General features: G+C 40.8%; 2 protein-coding genes across 3 annotated transcripts; one reads left to right on the top strand and one right to left on the bottom strand.

Moving 5' to 3' along the window:
• Window positions 1–646: 646 nt before the first annotated feature.
• Window positions 647–15662, bottom strand: mthfsd (methenyltetrahydrofolate synthetase domain containing). 2 transcript variants are annotated; one of them, XR_003670347.1, is made up of 9 exons: window positions 15516–15662; window positions 15278–15381; window positions 14757–14870; window positions 14240–14353; window positions 14068–14158; window positions 13880–13992; window positions 13633–13758; window positions 10871–11996; window positions 647–659 (listed from the first exon to the last, which is right to left on the bottom strand). XR_003670347.1 is itself a non-coding variant. In XM_028401712.1 (8 exons), the coding sequence occupies exons 1-8, from the start codon at window positions 15541–15543 to the stop codon at window positions 11283–11285; spliced, it is 1404 nt and encodes a 467-aa protein (XP_028257513.1). In that variant the 5' UTR covers window positions 15544–15662; the 3' UTR covers window positions 10452–11282. The 2 variants fall into 2 exon arrangements, 1 of the variants encoding a protein (XP_028257513.1); XM_028401712.1 differs by lacking the exon at window positions 647–659 and having other exon boundaries at window positions 10452–11996.
• foxf1 (forkhead box F1) lies at window positions 5570–8994 on the top strand. The gene is made up of 2 exons (XM_028401713.1): window positions 5570–6843; window positions 7693–8994. Exons 1-2 carry the CDS (start codon window positions 5865–5867, stop codon window positions 7854–7856), a joined length of 1143 nt encoding a protein of 380 aa, XP_028257514.1. The 5' UTR covers window positions 5570–5864; the 3' UTR covers window positions 7857–8994.
• Window positions 15663–16942: the final 1280 nt, after the last annotated feature.

The raw sequence follows: 16942 nt of genomic DNA on the forward strand, positions 1-16942 counted from the left end.
TATCTGAAGGAAAAAAAGAGCTCAAAGTGCTCCCAGAGCAGCCTTAGCAAGTGAACAAGCATTACAGGCACCAGCTAGGGATGGCCATAAGGATGTCCTCATTTATATATTCAACATTAGGTTTAAATGAAGCTTTTTTATTTTTCATGCTCTCACATTAAAACTTCGATCTGCTTGCACTTATCCTAACATATTAAACAACCAAGAGAAATGTTATTTAAATAGTAGTGAAATCCAAACAATATCTGATGCTCTGTTTAAATAAATATAATCTAATGTTGTCAACTATAAAAATAAAAAAACATACACACAATTCAGCAATATTGATGAAGAATTACTTTATATATGTGTGTGTATATATAAAAATAAAGACAACCTTTGGCCAACCAGCCATGTAAAAATATACACTGAACCCACAATCCTATTTTTTTTCATGTTCTAACCTTAAAGTATAAATGTGGATTTTTTTTATTGTTTTATTTTTAACTATATGGATGTCTTCCGTCCTGTTTCACACACAAAACAGCCTGCTGAAACACCATTTTGTTATGTGCAGGTATTTAACATTATAAAACATGTTCCCTGCAAGTGCTGACCACATTTGGACAGTTTGGAATTTGTAAAAACTTTGGACCTGCCAAATTCTCCCCGCTGCCGTCCTTCATGTGAAATTATGTGGTGCTGCCTATGATCACAAAATAAACCGGGAGGAATTTATCATATGCCTTTATGAGGGGTTTTTTTCTTTCATTATCTGAAAGGGTGTTTCAGGACGAAGCTGTCAAAATAAGACAGAATCAAATCTGCGTCAACATGTGAGAAACACGAGGACTCAGACAGAAGAAAACTGGAACTATACAAGGGGCTCTCTCTCATTTGACAGTAAGACACTCCAGGGACACTGGTGCGGGAAAGGCCTGTGAAGTGCTGCTGGGTTCTCACAATAACGTGACTCATGTAACTTGGCACGATGAGCCCTTTATCAGCGACGGCTGTTTGAACACAAAAGAAACACTTTGGTCAGATGAGCTGCAATGTAAATACTAATTTCACACTTACTTCTCTGAGGGGGACAATAAACATAAACAAATAATCTGCAAATTATTTTATTTTAGGTGCATTTAAAGGTCTCAGTGATTCCAAATTGTCAATTATGTCTAATATGTGACTAATTGCTGGTGCAGGTGTGCGTCAATGTAAATGATGCAAACAGCCAACAGGGAACACCAGCAGCACTCCACCGGTGATTTAGCCATTTACAAAGTTAATATAGAATGCAGCGTAAACCTATATTTTAAACTATAGACAGGTTATGATGTGCCAAATTATTTTCGCAACTTCGCAACATGGGAAAAAAATATAAAGTTCATTTGTTTCACTTTAATTATTGTGTATCTTTTATTTGCTGCCTTGTAATGTCTTATTAAACTGGGCTGAATCACACCATGAAATTAAAATAAAATTCAACTGTTCGAATGTTCACCATTTTAAATAAATAATATGAAGGTCTGATTAAATAGCTACTTATTATTCACACCAGAATACATTAACTAGCCTAAAGATACAAACAAACCGTGACGGTAGTGTCAGTATATTCTAGCGGGATTGGGGTCAATCTCAAGGACATTTCGGATTATTGTATTATCAAATTATGTTGAGAAATATTAAGCTAAAAAAATATATAGATATATATCAAATATATATATATTCCGTTTTAAATGTAGTATTTTTTTATTACGCCTTTACACACAATATCTAGTCATGAAAATTAAAAAGTCATAAAGCCGCTGCTGCTGCAGCTGATTACTGGAGACGGCGGTGCCCATCAAATACACTTCAAATCCATGCAGCGGCCCAATGCGCGCAATCAGCGGTCTGCTAGCAATCCCGTCCTTTCTCGATCACATAAACACCACTTAAAACGAAAATATACACGGCCACCTACAGCGCAGGGAAAGTGATGAGGGGGTACCCACCTCGACATTACACTGTTTTCAATTAAAGTGACAATGCTAAGCGAAAGTCAGGCGACACTGCAGAGGCAAAGAGCCAAAGAATCAATTAGGACGCGCATTTCAATTATGTGTAGGAGGCGGTAAAATATATACGTGTAAAAATGTAATTAAAATAAAAACAGAATCATAGGTGTATGATGAACATTTTTATTTTTAATGTTGATAAAATATGTGGATGATATTTATAATCTTCAGAATTCTTATGGAGACCGTGGTTTGTCTTTTAAAACGCATTCTTTTTGGTATTCAGGGTTATCCCAGCTGTAAGAGAGCTCTATTCAGGATATTAAAAATATTCTGCTATCAAATGCAAACATTTACAGGTTAACTATTATGTAGATTATTTCCAAGGCATCTTGATTAAGTTTTATTCTTCTTTGTAGCCTCTTTAGTTGAAATAGTATCAGGCTAGTTTTTGGCACAATACGTATTTTTTCCTCAATATTTTATCAATTTAAATAAAAAACAATTACTCAACCGTTAACTTTAACTAAATGTAAGCCATCGTATTCTATTATTACTGGTAGCTATTAATAACATGATAAATATTTTCATATTTTGAAGCAAAACTTGATTCAAGTTCAAGTGGGATGAAATTACAACCGATTAATCGATCACTCTGTCCTCCAAACAGTCCCTGCGGCCTCTCGGTGACCCTCTGCGGCCCCTTTTCACCACCAAGAGGGGGAACTGGCTTATTACTCAATGTTGCTTTGTAAAAGAAACATTTAATCTAACACTAAGAACTCCAGAGTCTATTAGACTTGGCCTTACGCTGCTATGAGCACACACCAGTTAAGAAGGCTAACCCCTACAGTAGCTGGATCTGCGTGGTGTGGTAACTAATTTCTAACGTTAAAGAAACTGAATTTACGTTTTTCATGTTGAGACTGGTAGATAGAGTCCAGAAGAACAAAACCCATCAGTGTCTTATTGGTACAAAACCATATCAGTAGGACTGATACTGCACCACATGTCCAATGCTACACAGGTTGAGGAAAAGGCCCATATCAGTCTACATATTCCGCATATTCAGTGTGTCATTGTAAAACACATTAAGTTGAATGTATATAAATGTTGCCAATAGAATTTATGTATACAGTTCTGCAGAATAAAGCAACAACGTGACCAATCAAAACTGGTTTCAGTGCACTAAATAACGGTTAGTCGGCCCGGAAAGCCTGTCAGGACTGTGCACTCTGTGGTGTACCTCCACCTAAGTGGCCGAGCATTCCTGAGGATGCAGCGCTGTCAAATATTTCATGATGGGACGTCATGGAAAAGCGCATGACTTCGTCTGAGATGGAGCAACAGGGAAGCACTGACCTCGGTCTCAAGTCTCAGTGATGAAAATAATCCGCCATCAAGACTCTCATGTAAAATGTTTCCCTGCTTTTGCATGTCTTCATAGGAATTGTAAAAATATTATCAAAATATGACTGAAATACGTGAGACATTATGGCGTGCATAACATTTCTAATTAGCTACTTATTTAAATGTAATACTTAGAACATCAAAAATGATGTGATGCAATAAAAAAATAACAGCTATTACTGCTTTCACTGAGGGAAGAAGAATGCGGCAGGGAGGAGCGCATCATCATCCAACTCTGATGGGTATCCTAAACATTAATGACACAGGCTTCGGCTAGACTTAAAAGTAAAAAGACATATAAGCCTCACAAAGAAAGAATAAGAAAAACAACGTGGCAAATGAGCGTGAGAGAAAAGAAGGCCTTAATGGAATGAAGTCATCAGTGGTAATTAAATGCAGTGGGCAGAGAGAGGACGGGAGCGCGCCTGCCCCTGGTGCGCGCTGGGTGGTCCGCTACGCTGATAAATGTGTGGCCCTCACTCCAGGCGAGTGGCCGAACAGGCACCGGTTAAAACAATACAAACATTCATTTATCCACGGTTTTAAATCTCCTCTGCAACAGCGAAACCTAACTGGCGCGTCTGTCACCTTGGGCTCGACAATGAGACTGTGACAATTAATTGTTTTCTCGGAAGCCGCCTGAAACAAAAGCCCATTCGTTCATGATTTGGAATTGGGCAAATAAATAATTAAAACACGTCAACAAAACATTTAACTCGTTCAGTTATATATAAATTAATTTCAAATCGCTCACCTCAAACGTTCTTTTACGCACGCATGGAACATCTTTGCGCACAAGATTAGATGCCAAACATTTTACGCACGGACCAAAACCTGTTCATGTTCATCTCTTATAAGCCCCGGTGTTATTTTAGTATATAAAAATTAATCATGAGCATTCCACAGAAACAATAAAACCGGTAAAGATCAGAAGCACGCACTCGTCTAACCAAGCCCACGGATAGAAGGTTGCAGGCGGGATCTCAGGGGAACAATAAGCAACCTACTGTCAACAGTTTTAGGCTATGGACTGATCGTCTTACAGTAGCTCTCGCTCCCAGCTGTGTAAGAGGCCGTAAAAGCAGCAAAAATTCAGCTTTTCAATGTTGGAAACACAAACAGATAAACAGCATCTTCTGAATAAATGACAGCGCAGTTAAAGACAGACTCAGAAGCTTTTGCACTTATCCTATACTGTGTCATATTAAAGACTCTAAACATCACGTGTTTTCTATTATAGTGCTGATTTCTGAGTGCAGCCCTGCCTGTGATATTGTGACTGAAAGTGTTAAACACACCTTACTTCAGTTCCTGAGTCATTCGGTGGTAAACTGCCTGCAGGAGTTGATCTCAGGTCTCCCGTCCGAGTTTCTGCGCGCAGAGTTCGGCAGAGCCTCCACCTCACTCCTCCCGCGTCCCTGCGTAAATATTATGACTGCATTACACAAACAATATTCATGTGTAAAAACGTCCAGCGTCTAAAAAAGACGCTACGAAACGACGGGCATAACGCATCAGATTGAGTATTAGCTGATCTACCGGGGCTTTTGCTTGATTTTTTATTTAAAGAAGGCCAGGGAAAATGTTTACATTCTGCTGTATAAACATCCTGCCCATGTTCCTGTCTATCTTTTACAGAAATCGGGAGGGTGGTTTTGAATATGAGGGGCATGTTTTTTGCTAAATGCTTTTCATACAGTAACATTGATTTTTTAAATATATATGTAAATATTATGTGTTTAATGACAATGGAAGCAGGACCTACAGTCAGTGGTGTGGTGCATGGACCGTGTGGCCTGAAGGGGGGGAGGTTCTATTATGGACACAACAGGTTTATAAATCTACAGTTTATATCAACACATTTAGTTTTTAGAAGAAGACCATAATAATCATTTTAGAAAACAAGGCAACCAAAAATCTGTGCCATGTGGTCAATGTTGCATGGTGACGCAATTAATAATAAGCTATTTAGATGTGTAACATGTAATAGCGTGTAGTTTATTACCTTCTATGCGGATATATATTCCCTATTTCTTTGTAAGAAAGAAAGAAAAAAACACTTAAAAGTGAACGCACGCAGATGTGCATGCTTACAGCCCACCACTGGAGTAGGAGGGAACTGGGCGGGTCCCAGCATTAGGATGACCAAGACATCCAGCTTCCAATACGCCGATGGCAACAGATAAGTAAAAAGTGAGCTCCTCGGACGCACGACAACACACCAACTGAAGTGGAAAGCGGCTCCTGTTCTGCTCCTTATCCCATTTCGGACGCTGCGTACAAGGCGGTCCGTCTACAGGCTGCTGCAGGACTGAATCAAAAGCAACAAGTCAGAATTAAGAAGTGTCGCGTCTTCGGCTTCAACTCCTTCTTTATGACAGCGACTTGGTCTTCGACTTTTTAGTATTTATAGGTGGAAAGGTGGAAATAACATTTTGTTTTTTGGTTTGCCATCGAGAAGACTAAATTTAACCAATGACGGCAGAGGTCCAACAACCCCCAGCGCAGACTCCTGCCCAGAGCAGCCCAATGTCTGCTCCGGAGAAGCCGCACGGACAGACGGTAGTAATGGAAACTGCGTCCTCCACTACGAAAACCAAAAAGACAAACGCAGGTATCAGACGGCCAGAAAAGCCCCCTTATTCATACATAGCCTTAATAGTTATGGCTATCCAGAGCTCTCCAACCAAGCGCCTGACGCTCAGCGAAATCTACCAATTCCTTCAGAGCCGCTTCCCGTTTTTCAGGGGCTCATATCAGGGATGGAAGAACTCCGTGCGTCACAACTTGTCCCTGAACGAGTGCTTCATTAAGCTGCCCAAAGGGCTTGGTCGGCCCGGGAAGGGCCACTACTGGACTATCGACCCGGCTAGTGAGTTTATGTTCGAGGAAGGCTCCTTCAGAAGGAGACCAAGGGGCTTTAGGCGCAAGTGCCAGGCGCTGAAACCCATGTACAGCATGATGAACGGCCTGGGATTCAACCACATCCCTGAGTCTTACAACTTCCAGGGGAGCGGCGGGGGCCTATCCTGTCCGCCCAACAGCTTGTCTCTGGACAGTGGAATTGGAATGATGAATGGACACTTGGCAGGTAACATGGATGGGATGGGTCTGTCCGGGCACTCCATGTCACACTTGTCGACCAACAGTGGACATTCCTACATGGGAAGTTGTACAGGATCCACTGGGGGTGATTATCCCCACCACGACAATTCCGCCTCCCCTCTGCTCACAAGCGGGGGAGTCATGGAGCCTCACCCTGTCTACTCGAGCTCAGCCTCGGCGTGGGCTCCAGCCCCCTCGGCCTCATTGAATAATGGGGCTTCCTACATCAAGCAGCAGCCTCTATCACCTTGCAATCCAGGAGCGAACCCGCTGCAGCCCAGCCTGCCCACGCATTCACTAGACCAGTCATATCTGCACCAGAACGGGCACAGTACCACAGATTTACAAGGTAGGTTCTTTTTTTATTTTCCAGTCTCACAAGTGTAAATATTCACGCTGGAGCTGATTTATTGATTTTTATAAATGAAATAAAATACACGAGTTTAGACATAATTATTTTCCTTTCGTGGTCTCGTGCTAAACATGGGCCTAATGGAATTATTAAGCAGCGCCTGAATGCATCATAACTGCGATGTATGTTTAAAGGAGTTAATTATCAAAATAAAACGCTACTAAAAGAAGGGACGTGCTATTTTTCAGTCGAATAAAATAAAATAAAGTTGTGTCACTGTTTTGCTCTATGTTAAATGAAGACACACACTGGTAAAACGTACGATAACAGGAGAGCTGACCTCTCATGGTTCCAAGAAGTGGTTAAAAAAACAGGCACAAGAGAGCTGGGAGAGTCTGCCGGGACAGTTTAGAGTCATGCCAATCTCCGGACAAGAAAAACAAGCGCGGTTAGGTCCAGCCTGCCTTGCCCCAAGGCTCTCAGTCCTCCGGGACTGGCGTGCAAGAGGGCCACTGTCAATTAGCCCTGCAAGCCCGCCTCCCCCTTTGACAAGCTTAATAGTGCTTGCAAAATGGACTTTAGCCTGTGAGGAATATAACTGAGGAAACTTCAGCTTATGTCAACAAATTAAATATAAACCTCGTCTTACAATTTAATAGAATTTAGGATATATTTTTTACCAAACTATCAGTTCAGAAAACTGTACCCGTATGTATTTTATAAGTCTAAATAATAAAGTATATTCATATTTCATATTTTTATGCTACTTTAAAACACAGATATTCCAGATCTTCCGTGTTGACACTTTGTGACAGTGGTGTTAATTTTTTTTTTCTTTTGCTGCAGGTATTCCTCGGTACCATTCCCAGTCTCCCAGCATGTGTGACAGAAAAGAGTTCGTCTTCTCGTTCAACGCCATGACGTCCTCGGCCATGCACTCACCGGGCAGCGGCTCCTACTACCCCCACCAACAGGTCTCCTACCAGGACATCAAGCCCTGCGTGATGTGATGCCCTGCACGGACAATCTGCAGACCAGAGGACGGTGTCTCACGCACACTTGAGCCATGCAGCAGGACGAACTGAAATGAGAACAATGAGTAAAATTACCACTGAGAGACACACACGGGCATGCCCAAGCCATGGAGAGCGCGCACTGCTTCAAGTAGACCGGACTACTTCTCTGTCCTGCAGCGACAAAGACACGGAGACAGGCCGATTACAAACCGCGTATTAATAATAATAATATAATATATAATAATAAAAAAAACTTGTTTTCATGCCATCATCATCGAGCAGCGGGGTAAGAGAGAGGGCGCTGAGAAACCCCTGCTGCTGTTTGGTACTTAGTCCTGCAGCGCGGATGACTACCACTTCACACGTCTTTTCTTCATGTTTATTCCTCTTGTTTAAAGTAGGCCAATGTAAAAATGCACACTTCCATTTTCACCGTCTGACGTTTTTACTCTTTCTTTAACAAATTAGACCGAGGTTCTTTTTGGACTGCCAAAGTTGAATTTTCAATCCAACCATTATGGACCATTACTTGTATGCTGTGTGTCCATATACTGTATAATGTGTAAAAACGATGACGGCACTTTTTTTGAATAGCATATAAACGCAACATTTTATTTATTCTGTAGGCCTGTATTTTTAATTTCAGGCGAATTGGCCAAGGAGTTATATGCTTTATTGGCAATATTTGTCAGATTGCTTATTATTTGTTTTAAAATGAAAATTGAGGATATATTGTAAGCACTGTTAAGTCGTTTGTCTCGGATATATGTAGACCATTACTTTCAGCACTGTATACTTATATATTTGGTAGGAAATTTAGCGAGGGTCCACAAGCAAGGGCTATATTACGACAAATCATTTGTAAAAATAAAAAAATAAATAAATATGTTGGGCTGTTTGGGCCCATAAATGCACAAAAACAGGACATAGCCTATTTTAATTTCTATCACAAACACACATGAGAGGACGCTGCAGACAAACATCAAACATAAAAAAATACTATGTGGGTCTGAAGACGGTGATGTTATTACACAGCCAGAGCATTTAAAACAGTGTCCTACAGTTCTGTAAATGTCATAATTCATCAGATTTCGCGCATCTTGTAATTAAATGTAACATTATTTCAACCCGAGTTCACGTGGGTTTTGTCTGAGCTTTTAACCCATCAGTGTCTGTTGGTTCCACCTGCAGGAGCTGCTAATTCCTTGTGTTGTAAAATTTGAATTTCATCAGCAAATCTCATTTTCCACGGAACACTAATTAAATGTTGTAAATCTAAAACACAAACGCGCCTTCTCTGTAAGATGAGAGGGAGGCTGTTAGGGCGTGACAAATCAGAGGCCAGGGATCTCAGCCGCGTGCGGTTACGCGGTGAAACTCCGCGTCGTGCTGGTAGTTTGTACAGTTGTTTTCGTCCAAAGCATTTTTGGAGGTTGAAATATAATAAATGGTGCTGATCTAACTAACTTTCATACGTCTCTCTCGTGATGAACAGTTCCGAGATGAATCCAAGTTTTAGAATTGTAAAGCTCAGAGAAGAGACTGGATTTACTTATTAAATGTTGCACAAACTGTCCATGTGCAGCAAAGGCACAAGATGCAATTAAACACACACACACACATATTCGAAGAGGGAATTCCTAAATGTCTTATCACAGCATTTAAATATACTGGACATGACACAAAGGCTATAAATATTATAGCAGATAACTTATTTACTTAATTATAGTTTAGAACACACGCAGGTGGTCGAATAAAAAAAATATAATTTACAGAAATTAGAAAAAAAATCTTGATATCCTTAAAGATTACAGATTTTTAAATTTATAGACTATTGAAAACAGGTGCTCTTAATGTGAAAAAAACCATGGTGGCTGAACTGGATTTTGCCAGGATCAACACTCAGATACACCTCTTAATTCAGAGTGACTCACTTCTAAGGTCAGTTTTGACACTTGCTCATTCTGCAATCTCACAACATGACCACTGTGTGAACTCCAGTAAAATGAGCATGCCATCGAGCACAGGGATAGCAGGCTCAACAGCAGTGGAACAGCACATTAACAAACTGATGACATTTGCTGAGGTTCAGAGCTCTGGCAGGGCTGAGGGAGAGAAATGGAGCTCCACAGCTGTTCCCTGGCCAGGCCTGGATGACAGCTCCATAAAAAGCCTGAGGCCTGCACTGTGCAGACAGACATGCTGCGTGCTTGTGTCTCAAGACATCAGCGAAAAGAGGACACTTCTGACCCTACACAGTGATCCTTTGTCAGGTCATCAGAAACATGGAAAACAGTAGAATGTCAAAATTTAAGTATGCGCTATAATATTTCCTCTGACTGAAGCTCTTGTTTAGAGTTTACGAGTTGATTTAGTTAAATTACATGTTTGAAGTGTGTGAGATGCATCACAACTGCATCACCTGCAAAATCTGTCAGAAACTCATCAGAGGTCTGAAACGTCTTCAAGACCTCTTCTCCGGTCAGTGTAATGCCTTAAATACTGCAAAAATATGTTTAGATTTATCGTCCCAGAATGAACTAGGCACAGTTCTGTGTCTAAGAAACAAACACACAAAGACTTCGCTGGTACAGTCAAACACTTTAGTAGACAGGGTTTATGCACTCTGTGATACAACTGTCATCTATAACTGAGGCTGGCATCATACTCACTTCGACCTAACAAGACAGAATGTAATCAGAAATACTTGCCCCTGTTGAGGTGCAAAAAACTATCAACAAAGCAAGTAGGGAAAGCGCTTAGCTTCAGGGTCTTCTACTAAAACAAATATTTATATTTATGATCAGAATGTTAATACTGATCTTGAAAACACAGCAAACTTTTTTTACAGGATAATAAAATGAAGGAGTGACTGTAATTAATGCTATTATGTTAGCAAAGGCAGCACAACATATTAAATCCTCAATGCTTTTTTAAGTAACATTAGAAAGTCTGTGTAGTCAAACACGGTTGTGGCCTCCATGGCTAAATACATCATAATTGTTCACTTTGACCACCAGCTTCATGGTTCACATTTTTAGTTATGTAACTCACCACATGGTGGCACCACCTGTAAGAAAAATCCTCTTAGGACCCAGGAGTCAGACAACATGACCTCTCTGGTGCTGGTCACAAAGAAGGTTGGGTAACTTCTATTTAACAAATGGACTTTTGAGTCTGTGGTTTGAAAGGAAGAGAAAATTAAAATCTAAAAAAAAACAAAGATCCCCAGGTCACAGACATCGAGGTGATTACATTTGAACACCTATAAATATATTTAAGCAGTAGATTTAAATGGTCTTAAATATTTATTTTACTGGGCTCAATTGGTTTATACAACTTAAGTCCTGTCTAACAAACTCAGAAATATTGTTAAAAAAATTATTTTAACTGTAATACTTGTGTTCGTGTGTATTTGTTTTACTGCTCAGTCTGTTCTGTGAATTCACTCTTCATATCAACTTTAGATTTTGGAGCAGCTGGCCGTCTTGGTCTCCTACTGGACTGTCCAGACCTCTTCCCACCCCGCTGGCTCTTGGCCAGTTCAGCTTGCAGATTGTGACCATTTAGAGAGAGACCCTGCAGTGCCTCGAGAGCCTGATCTGCAGCCTGAGGGTCACTGTAGTCCAGGAAAGCCCTGTGTTGAGCTCCCTGCCAGGTGAGCCTCAGTGGAGCAGCCTCCCTCTCTCTGAGAGCAGTCTTCAGCTCACTAACACGCAGCCCAGCAGGGATTCCCCCCAAGTAAACTGTAGTCACACTCGGGGGGAGATTACGCTGAGCCGGTTCACCTGCACCTTCATGTGGGCCCTGCTCCTTCATGGTCCCTCTACTTTTCCCCTTTGTGGTGGTGCTAGCTTCTCCCTCATTGCCTCCCCTGCCCTCTCCTCTGCTTTCTTTCCTCACTCTAGCTGGCTGCTGTTTGGCTTTCTGGTCTGCCTGTCTGGGTTCTCCCTCAGCATCCTGCTGCATGTTCTGCTTTGGCCTCCGTCGGGTTTGCCTTTTTGATTGAACAGTCTGAGGACCAGGCTCTGCTGCAACAGGTGCTACTCCCAGCGTTACATCTTTTCCAGCCTGCTCCTCGAGCGTGCGCAGCTTTTTCAGGATGGGGATCTTCTCCAGCTTTTCCGTGTCCAGCTGAAGAGATAAAACTAGACAGTCTGAGTGGGACTGAAAGCCAAGGAAGTGTCACACATAGAAAAAAAGCCCTGCAAAGCAACAATGAATTACACCCATGCAGAAGTTAAATTAATACAGAGAAAGCTGACAAATCACCAGTATTATTCCATCCTGCTTGCCTGTGTTTTATAATGAGCACCGTAGCAGCAGGACATGTCACTTCCTAAGCAGTTAAAAATAAAGACTGCTCTCTTGATTTGTTGGGTCTTTAAGTTTCTTGGCAGCCTTTGATGCTGACCAGTCCTGTAAAGGATATACGGGCCTATTGTTTTTACACTGGCCTGTGTGACCCATCGTTCCCCTGCCCCTGCAGAGCCAGGGCGGCTGGGCAGAGGAGCCTTTGATGATCAGACGTGGCCTTCCTGTCTGTGAGGTCACTGGGTCCTGTTTACTTACATGCGTGTCTTAAGGAACCCAGAGGTTACACAAAAAACCCACCACATAAGAATAATAGCCCCATCAAGTCTAATTAAAGAAAAATTATCAGGAAGGAAAAACACATCTTTGGACTTCTACCAGTGTCAGTAAATCATGACCAGTTTAACTCTAATTTAAGTATAGCCAAAAGATGCTTTTAATTATTCTGCATGTTGCCATGCATCCTATGTGTACAAACAGAGCACAGATATGAACTGTGTCCAAAAACTGAACTAGTATAATCACAATTAACATGTACACAGAAGCAAACTCATTACCACAGCATATGCAGTCTTCTGATGTAGTGTAATTTCACTACTAGTCCATTAGGAGGCAGTGTCACCAAGGATAAGTGCTATACACATTTATCAGGTGCCCATGGCAGAGCAGGCTACCCTACACATTTACAGCTGTTTCTATAAAAGGAACAGGACAGCTAACTCACAGGACCAAGTGAGAAAAAAAAATATATTCAAATAAACAAGGTGTTTCTGTGATATGTATATGACTAAAAAATATTTGAATATATTCACAAAAAATACAAAAGCATACAACACAATAAACTCATAATAATGTTTTGAAATAAAAAAGGTTTGCATATATTTTTAAGCTGATTGGATTGGTTCGATATTGAATATATTAATTCATAATAACAGTGTTTTAACTGAGCCCAAGTCTGGTCTATTCCTCGGATGGTTATGAAAATCTGACTTGCAACCTACAACCATTTCCAAGAGTTTAAATCGAGGCAACTGGACTCAAGGATTGTTTTTTGAAGACGTTTCGCCACTCCCGCAAGTGGGGCAGAACTGAAGAAGCCACTTGGCGAGTGGCGAAACGTCTTCAAAAAACAATCCTTGAGTCCAGTTGCCTCGATTTAAACTCTTGGAAATGACCATGACCTGGATGAATGAGAGCATCTAGAACCATGTTTACCAGATCCAGCCAGAACGCATTGATGTATCATATCCCAAATGATTTAACAGTCCTATAAAAACACCTGCATTGTTTTATTTTCATTTTACCTTAAACTTTACACTAATTTAGCTTTAGCATGTTTCCTGCTAAAGGTTATTGCATTTCAGAGTTTGCACCTTTTGTTCATTACAGCACACTTTCAACTGTACCGGGAAAAACTACTGTTGTTGCAACAAACAAAAAAGTTATTGAAACGTACCTTAGTCCAGATGATTCCTTGTGGCTTGGGTGAGAGGCAGTTTGTTTTAATAAGTCGGGTGGGTGTGAGGATATAATCTACAGTCAGGTCATGACTTCCCATGAGCTCTTCTGGAATGTCCACCACCTGAAAGCACAACAAAGCCAAACAGTCCAGTCTGAAGACAGAATGAAGGTATTTGTTAAGAAACATTTGAGTTTCATGAAGCATTTTGCCTCCTAACAAAATTCAAAGTATTCAAACACACCTGGCAGTCATGGACAACAGTAACCACCACAGTAGACTCAGTCACAGCTTCCATAGAGGCCATCATGCCATATTCCATGTCAGCATAGCCCTCTCCTTTTCCAATCCGAAAGCCTACAGAGTGCAAAAGTTGTAATCAAATGTAGTCTGGTGTGAACACAAATTACAAATCTGGCAACAAACCCTCACCTTTCTCTGACACTGCCACAGAGCCAACAACCACCAGATCAACCTTCACCTTCGCATCTAGGCCAACAGGCACACTGAAGTCTTTCACACCCTGAAAGAGGTTCAGAAAAGCACAATACTTGTTGATGGTCTATTGATACAAATTCAATTAAAATGTTGGCACAACTCATACCTGAGAGGACGAGCATATGCGCAGCTGTTCTTTGTTGGCCCCTTGGGGAGGAGTAATCTTATTGAAAAGCCCGGTACGAAGACGAGGGGTTGGGACCAATAATGTTTTCCGTGCCTGCAAAGATTATCCCATACATTTATAATATTTATATATATATATATATATATATATATATATATATATATATATATATATATATATATATATATATATAATACAACAGAATATTTAAATTCATTAATCATAACTGTATGAAACAACTGAATGATGGTAACATTTATAATTATGTAGATTTAAATTCAGGAGATTCAAAGCACCAATACCTTACATGTAGACGTTTCAAAAATTAAACAATGGATGTCACAGAAAAGCTTTTGTTTTAAATTATGAGGCTCATTTAATCCAGGACGTGTAGGTAAATCTGACATTCAAAATAAGTAGTGGAACAAATTTTCAGTGTACAGCTTGAGTCACTTCGGTTCTTGTTTTTTTTCATCCCCCAACAGTGAAGTGCTACCTGCAGCACTGCCAGCCGGGCCCCCTCCAGAGGTTTATCAGGATCCACCTTCACTTCAGCTGTTTGGGTGAACACCTGCAGTTCCGGCACCTTGGCGCAGGCCTCAGAAGCACCCTGAAGAGAAAGGAGGCCATTTGATATTTTAAAGTCAACTTACTTCCAGAGTGACAAAGCGTGCCTGCTGCTGGGGTCTGTCTGGGTTTACTTTGACTGTCTGGCTGCCCTGGTACTCCTGCAGGTCTGCAAGCTTGTTGCATGCTTGAGTAGCACCCTACAGCCAGCACAGGCATAGTATAGGAAAAAGAAATGCATGGAGGAACATGCAGGACTGTCATTCAGAATCCAAAAACATCAGCCAAAAGCTGCCGTGCAGACCTGATTTACTTCAGGAAAACTAATTTTCATCAAGAAATGTGCATGAACTATTAGGACTGAGCAAATAACGGTACATTGTCAGCATTAAGCTAGCAGTATGTTTGGATGTATTCTGGTCCTGGACCAGTATATTTGCTATAGCCTGCCTTGAAATTTGGGATCCGGTTGTGAACAGGCCTTGGAAAGTTGGCCAGATTCTTTTCTTCTATGTAGTCCCAAACCTTCTGACGAATGTCCCATTTCGACGCCCCTGCAAAGAAAAGTTAACTGAATTTTACATACAAGAAAAGCTAGGAGAAGCAAGCGTCAAGTAACTTCACAACGACGCCGCAGTCGGTATTCAATTTACGGCAAAACAATCGTCACGACGAATATTCAACTTACCCGGATTTATTTTTATAACAGGCTCCATTAAGTTATCGGCGATGCAAGTCGGTTTCGTCTGCAACACTCGGCTTCACTTCACAAACTTAAATCTCACACGTGAGCCCTGTAACACGAAGGAACAGCTGCCTGTCAGTGTTTATCATCGCTACGGCAACTCAGAAGGACCGTCTTAACAAAACTCGAATGCCGTTTGTGACGTCTAGGCATCCGTACTTAAGTAAAAATTATTAATCATGCATACATTACTATAAATTGCATTTTTAGTAATGTATGCACAATTAATAATTTGCATCGATGGCAAAATTATTAATTGTGCATCCATGGCAACCTGAATGTTTGTTAGGAGCAGCTGATAAACATTCAGGTTGCCATCCCAGGCAGGCAGATATTCCACTGAGATAAATATTCCAGATAATCCACTGAGATCAATATTTAATTATTTGAACAAGTCATTGTCAATGGGAGAAATGCCCAGGAGGTGTAAGAAATCACTAACTGCAAAAATCCGTTGGCAGCGTTTTGATGACACTCCATTAACTGAGCAGGTAATATGTCCTAGTTCCTTTGATGAGAAAAATGATTCTGTAAAATCCAGTGCTGAAATTGTTCAAGGAAATCAGCAAAAACCCTGCATGCCGGCAGTGTCTTATGCTGAAATTGTACAGAAACGATGCTACAGTGATGCTCCATGTGTGGCAGGACTGTCTCATGCAGAACAGTTGGAAGATCAGTCTCCTGTAACACGTGCCTGTGCCTCTCGCAGTCAGGCCTCTTCAAGCATAGTAAATACAGAAACCAGCAGTGTACATGTAACTCACTGACCTTCCTTGCATTCCTTCATGAGAATGAAAACCTCAGCAGAGCACACCTGGATCTTGTCTTGGACAAAGGTAATCTGATGTACAGCAATGCTAGAAGACTATATCCTAACAGCATCCATCTATCTCTCTCATCTGGTTGCCCACCAAACTAATAAAGAGAGTAGAAAGTTACAATTTGTTAATTAACAAATTGTAACTTTCTATTGATAGGGATCTTTCCTTTTTAGGTTGTCTGTATTGTTTACATGATTAAAAACTGCAATAAAGGGTACTTTACTTTCTGTGCCATTACACATTTACATCCGAACCCATATAGGGCCTATTGTGTTGGTTTTGGTGGATGGCCTTAACTCTCTATGTGATGACATATTTCGTAACACTCCCCATTGTTGAAAACATGAAAACCGCCCTCTGTGCTAATAAAAACAGAGTAAGTTTCAGAGTAAAATCTTTAAGCCACCTTGTGTATCCTTCTGCAAAGCGATTTCAATAATGCAGAGGGAGAAACATAAATATAACCAGAAATAAGAAACAGTGGTGTTAGTAGTAAACCATGTGAAACCTGAAACCCCCTGCCTTCACATCCTGTCACTGATTTGATAT

Source organism: Parambassis ranga, chromosome 3 (genome assembly GCF_900634625.1).
Source record: "Parambassis ranga chromosome 3, fParRan2.1, whole genome shotgun sequence".
Lineage (NCBI taxonomy): Eukaryota > Metazoa > Chordata > Actinopteri > Ambassidae > Parambassis > Parambassis ranga.

Coding starts and splice junctions, on each gene's coding strand:
- foxf1 (XM_028401713.1), top strand. CDS start 5,865: ATGACGGCAGAGGTCCAACAACCCCCAGCGCAGACTCCTGCCCAGAGC. Junction 6,844..7,692: donor CAGTACCACAGATTTACAAG/GTAGGTTCTTTT, acceptor CTTTTGCTGCAG/GTATTCCTCGGTACCATTCC.
- mthfsd (XM_028401712.1), bottom strand. CDS start 15,543: ATGGAGCCTGTTATAAAAATAAATCCGG. Junction 14,159..14,239: donor GCATATGCTCGTCCTCTCAG/GTATGAGTTGTG, acceptor AACCTCTTTCAG/GGTGTGAAAGACTTCAGTGT. Junction 13,993..14,067: donor TGTGGCAGTGTCAGAGAAAG/GTGAGGGTTTGT, acceptor TGCACTCTGTAG/GCTTTCGGATTGGAAAAGGA.